At 38.8% G+C, this 6242-nt stretch overlaps 1 protein-coding gene across 4 annotated transcripts in view; it reads left to right on the top strand.

The window, feature by feature from the left end:
• hdac7a (histone deacetylase 7a) overlaps positions 1-1526 on the top strand; it is a 122066-nt gene extending 120540 nt beyond the window's left edge. For all 4 annotated transcript variants that reach the window (XM_015056345.1, XM_015056344.1, XM_015056346.1 and 1 more), the window contains exons 26-27: positions 571-709; positions 787-1526. In XM_015056345.1, the coding sequence (XP_014911831.1) occupies positions 571-709; positions 787-829 (182 nt within the window). In that variant the 3' untranslated portion in view covers positions 830-1526. The remainder of the gene's footprint in view (positions 1-570; positions 710-786) is intronic.
• The last annotated feature ends 4716 nt before the right edge of the window (positions 1527-6242 follow it).

Raw genomic sequence — 6242 nt, forward strand, 5'->3', positions numbered from 1 at the left:
TTCATGGTTCCTTTTTCCACATATTGTAACCGGTAGGGTTTATGATAAAAAATAAATAAATAATTATGTGATCGGTATTGGTGATCGCCATCGGTGATCGCTATCGGTGATCGGCCCTCATGGGTGATCGGTATCGGTATCGGCAGGAAAAAACCTGATTGGCACATCTCTAATTGTTGCATGAAATAATAAGCAAACTGGATGCCTTTCATTTAATAAGGAAGTACCATTTGAAGTTTTGGATCTACAATCCCATTCCTACAAAAAAAAAATCTGGTTAGTTTATTTGTTTAATTGAAATAGTTCATGCTTTGTTCACTGGTGAGTAGGTACCAAAAAAGATCTACATTTTTGTTGATTTTAGTTTTTAAAAATTATATTTTTGAGTACTTTTGAGCTGACAATTTTGACAAAAAGTTTGTTTTTGGGTTAGTGGTTAAGTCTATGATGGTTAGGTTAAGGGTAAAGGGTAAGATAAGGGTTAGGCTGCATAAATTAATGGAAGTCAATGTGAAGTCCCCACAAGTGATGAAAATATGACTGTGTGCGTGTGTGTGTGTGCTGCTGCAGGTCAGTACTGGCAGAGTGTGAAGGCCCACAGCGGGTCGGTGGGCAGGTCATACGTTGCCGCTCAGGGTAAGGACTGCGAAGAGACAGACGCCGTAAACGCTTTGGCCTCGCTCTCTGTGGGAGTCATCTCCAACAAGAGGTACACTTTCCTCCCAACACACCAAAAACACACTCACGCACAATGCCATCCAATTAACCTGTGCTCCTTCCCTCCAGGCTCCTGGACGAGCCGATGGATCACGAAAGCGACTCCATGTAGGAGAACTCACAGAAATTCAAGAAAAAAATGTGCCTCACCAACCACAGGTTCTCCATGGCACTGTCTGGGTTTTTTCAATGCCACTGAGCCCTTCTCCTTCTTCCCCACACCAGTTAGCCTTCTTCACACTCAACCGCACCAGCCAATACACAAGATCAAACCTCAGATCTGGTAACCACTTGTAGCACTACCTGCAGCTGAGAAACCTTGGGAAACCTCACCAAAGAGCAATTCAAGTCCACTCTGACAGACTCCTCATCTCTCCTGACTGACAGCCACTCAAATAGCTATGGGAGACAAAAAAAATAAATAGTTTTTGAGATCAGCTGGGATTCTCCTTGAAGCACTGTGCACCAGCAGCTGATATGATGCCTTAACTTCACCCCCGTTTTTTTTTTTTTTGTGTGTGTGTTGTTGTAAAGCATCAGCATCAGGTTTCACAGTGAGGAGGACTTCACATGTGAGAGCTGGAGCAAATGCTGACCAAACGGGACGATGAACGGACACACCGTGTCGGATGCCCGACAGGTCAACACATGACAACATCGCAAAGAAGACGGCGACAAAGAGAAGTGTGCTGAGACAGTTTAACCACTAGACCATGACGGTAAAGAACTCAAGAAAAAGAGAATGAATGAAGACACCAAATGGACAACTGTGGTTTTTATGGAGAAAAAAAAGGACAATTGTCCTTTGTTGTTTTATTGCACTGTTTAGTCCTTAATGTGAACCATAAGAAATTCCAAAGCTCTGGGATCACACAATTCCTCTTTGTAGTTTTTTTTCCGAAGATGTGGATAAAATAGTGTTTGTTATATTTTTTCCAAATTCTTTTTTTTTTTTTTTCCCCTTTCTCACTCTTTTTATGCTGGCCGAAATACTGTAGAGTTGTATTTCCTGCCAACTAAACCATAAAAGTAGGCTAGAATTTTTTTTTTCACTGCTGTTCAGCGTCTTATTCTGTCTTGCATACAGACATAAAACTCATTCCATAAAACTCAAGACAATTATTGTACCACTAGTATTGAATGCTATATGTTGATGTTTTATTTTTGAGACTAATGGCGTGATCATTCCACCCTGGCACCATTGAAGAAGACTATTGTATTGTTCTATATAAGCAGTACTGTTGAAGCACTTATCATGACTAGAGATGCACCGATCAGATTTCTGTGGCCAATTTCCGATATCCAGTTTTATGTAAAACTCCCATCTACTAATGTCAATGTGACCCTATTCCACTTTCTGTTTAAAACCTCTTTTTTATTTTTGAAATATTTTGTGTATTCAGTACAGTAAAGCAAGACAAAATCAGCAAATGCAAGCAGACATATTGGCTGTAAGATCTAAAGGAGCAACCACAAAAACCCAAAAAATTAAAGCAGTGTTGACCTGAAATTGCTGATGTTGGGGCCATAAATAAACCACTAAAGTCTTTAAACAAAGGGTTATATAAGATGATACTGAAATGGAATATGGAGGCATAAACTTTGTAGATGAGGTTCTGTGAAACAATGAACTAGAAAAGCATTGACACGTTCAGTCAATCTGTACGGCCGACCCAGTGTTTCCTGGGACCACGAATACAAAAGACACCCTCTAAATATGCCTATAGCTGCCTATTTTAATAATTGAAACATCAAATATATTGTGATATGCATTATATAATATACATTGGAAACCATTTTAGAAGCTAATATTGCAGTCCTCCTCGTTTCCCCCCTTTGGGGTTTCAGCCAATTAGCATCACAAAAAATAAATGCCACTCCTGGATTGGCTGTTATACAAAAAACAGCCAATTTCAGCTTCCCAAGCTCCATCTTCTTTTGATTATATTTAGTACTATATTCTTTTGAGGAAAAAAAATGCATTTAGCTTTGTATGATGTTGCAGGAGGACCTCCTCAGTTAAATCAAACTTATCACGCCTGGAGGACGGTGAATGGTAAATCCTGCTCAGGTTAGCTTTGGCATAATGAAACTTCTAGAACCTGTAATTCAAAGCCTGCATGGGTGAGAGAACACTTGCTGTAATATGGGCTTTTTACTATTTTAAAACAATGACAAAATAATTTCAGAATTGTTATTTAGCTTTTTAGCATCCTGTATTAGCAAATAGCATGATTAGCATTGGTAAACAATCAAGCCTAGATCCTTTCAAGCAGCTCCTTCTACTTTGGTGCTTAATTTTTCTTAAATTTTAAACACTTCACATAGACCATAAGTTGCTAACTTTGAGGATTCTACTCTTAACCCTTGTGCCTAAAAATGGGGTCCAACCGACCCCATACACGTAAAACTTGTATCATTTTCCACAGTCCTCTACGTTTGCCTCAGTCCTCGCAAGCACAAGGGTTAAGAAACAACTTCCACACCAAAGAGAGTTGTAATTAGCATCAGGTGTGGTGAGGGGATCAGGCTGAATTTCAGACGATACCAACCACAAGCCGATTTTTCGGTGCATCTCTAAACACGACCCAAAGAAAAATCTGCCTTAAGCGACCTGCTGCTGGCAGAGGGGGTGCTGTATGGAAGTGACATGAGAACGGGTCTAATCTTTGGAACATAATATTCAAACTTTTGGACTAAGTCTCACGTCATATATGCAGTCTTTTCTAAACTTTTTGCTTGTGATTATAATGACTCACTCTGTTCAGATTTTTTTTAAGGAACAAGTCTCGTTTTAATTAAGAAAACAGTTTTTGTTTGTTGAAGAAAAAAAAAATTGGTAGTTGCATTTCCATGTGAGAATCTTCTGTGAATTTGTAGCCGCTTTTCTTATCAAACAGCTACAGTTTACCACAGAAGCTGATGGTGAGCAATCAAATCTGTTCAGGACTTTGCATTCCAAACCTACAGAAAGCAAGATTGTGTTTATTAGTGTTGTATTGTAAAACAGAGATTGTCAAACCTTGTTCTATGCATCCTACATTACACCAGGTTTGGATGAGCCGTGCTAATGTTGTTTTAGACGAGAGCTGTGGTTGACAGAGTGTAATTTCTGGATGAAAATGGTTCAAACTTCTCATATTTCTAGACACTAACCTCCTAAAACTTATACTTATTAAAAGCAAATGTGGCTTCATAGTTGCTCTTTGCAAATTTTTTTTCTCGGAAATTCTAAACTTTTTATCTTCTCTCACAATTTGATAGTATACTTGGAGAATTGTTTGTTTTGTTTTTTTAACTCCTTCCGTGTTTAGAGATGAAGGAGACTTGAACTGAAGGAAATATGGGTTTGTCACTCAGAAACTGTGCCGGCCTTTTTTACAATCAAACCCTGCAGATTTTTTTCCCAGCAAAGGTTGGACTGTTTCTGCAGAACTGAGACACGTCTGTTTTCTGTCATGGCGAGTGTGGTTGGAATTTGTTCCTAATTTTCTCGGTGGGAGGTGTCAACATTGAAACAAAGCGCTGCGTCTGTCTCGAATCCAGCGTGGCCAGCAGCAACTGCGTGTGTGTCGTCTGTGAGGTAAAATGTTGTCTCTGATTGTCTGAGCACGTCTCTCATGTGTTTTGTGCATGCGTTGGCAAGTATTAAAGTGTCCGAGTGCGTCCGTCAAATACTGTATATGACCTCTGTATGATAGTCCCCCCTTGTATTTGTCTTACGAAGAGGCCAGTTCTGCCTCAGCTCTTCATTCCTTTCATTACTGATGTAATTTGTACATTCTTCTTAAAGAAAGATGCTGTAAATAGAAACAGACCAAAATACACGTCACACGTGTGCCTTGACGCATGTGTATTGGTAGTTTTTAAACTAACTGGACTTACAGTAGCTTTGTATCTCAAAACATGACATTGAAATCTTTGTTTCATTCTTACTTGTATTTTTCATTCACATTACCTACCATGTGTATGTATAGAAAGATTGTCTATTTTATACTTTTTGCCTTTTCTTGATTAAAAAAATTCTCTGCTCTAAGGCTTGTTTTGTCTTTAATTCTTGTACAAACATGCACTGTGCTCTCTGCCTTGACTTACTGCTTTGATTTACAGTGTAAACTGTAACATTGCATTTAATTGAAAAAGATTAGTGATTATAATTTGATTTTGGTTAAGGTTTGAAAACATTCGATGTCCAGTGAATTTTTGGGTGTATGGTGAATTAGTGAAATTAAGTGAATTTATTTATTTTATTTTTTTGTTGTTTTTTTTTTACACAGTTATACTAAGCACTTGATTTAAAAACATCAAGGGCCTTGACATAAAAACATTTTAAAAATTAACTTACTTAATTTGAAGTTATATGAAAGGGTATGTGCAGGGTAGTAAAAGGTAGTTAATTAAATGAGCTCAAATTAAGGCCAGTAAAAGGTAGTAAGAAGTAACTAAAGGTAGCAAAAGGAATCATCCCATCAACATATTTTTATTTCTGCAATGATGCTCACTTATTGTTTCAAGTTCGTTTTACTAAAATCTGTATAAAAAATGGTAACTACCGTACTGGCAGGACCTGAGCTGTCACTGATATACTCCAAGCTGCTGTGCGCATGCGTTGTGTTGGAACCGCCTAATGTGTTGAGACTAGCTAGTCATTTTGCGCCCACCATGGGAAAATCTAAGTTTTCACAACTTTGGCTTGATGATCTGAGATTCGAAGACTAGGAATGACCTAAAGGCATTTTGTAAAGTATGCAGGAAAAATCTAAATTTGACCTGGAACGACTTGACGGTGATCAAATCAAACCTACCAGAGCCATTCATCCACCATTCATCAGCAGCGGATTCCTGCGCGGGTTGAGGCTCCACCGTGGAGCAGATCCCCGTTTCGTCTCTTGGTGCTAAACGAAGCGATGCAACTGTAAACTCAAGCTCAGCTACGAGCTGAAGTTTTACTAGTGACGCAACGGGAGCTGCAGACAGGAAGCGGACCTTGCTGACTCTAAAGCCAGCGCTCAGAGCTGAGCAGCTCTGAACACCACAGCAACTAAAGTAAGTTAAATAACACCAACTGCACCGCTAACAACAGATTGCAGTGTGAACATACTCAAAAATGAAAATTTCACTGCAATTGTAGGAAAAGTGGTAGAACTTTTACGTACCACTTTATCATTCATTATTAGCTGATACCATTTAGACACGTTTCATGTTATTGTTTACATCCGCAAATTTCGCGAAGACAAAAAGACGATTCTTTTCCTTGCCATCAGTAGCCGCGCTGCCGCAGTAGACCGATTCCGTTAAATGAAACCTTTTTAGTGTAGAGCAGCGCGCCACAGCAAAAGGAAAATAACGCATAAAAACAGTCAAAGAACATCTTAAATCCGTGCATTTTCAGGCAGTTCGTTCTTTCGTTTGAAATGGAAAATTAAAAACCGGAAATAGACTCGTTTTTTCGTTTTCCGTTTAGAAAACCAAACTCGGAAATCGGATTTTTGAAAAAACGGAAATCGGATTTTTGAAAAAACGGA

Source organism: Poecilia latipinna, unplaced genomic scaffold (genome assembly GCF_001443285.1).
Source record: "Poecilia latipinna isolate Pla-1442-1.1 unplaced genomic scaffold, P_latipinna-1.0 Scaffold1375, whole genome shotgun sequence".
Taxonomy (NCBI): domain Eukaryota; kingdom Metazoa; phylum Chordata; class Actinopteri; order Cyprinodontiformes; family Poeciliidae; genus Poecilia; species Poecilia latipinna.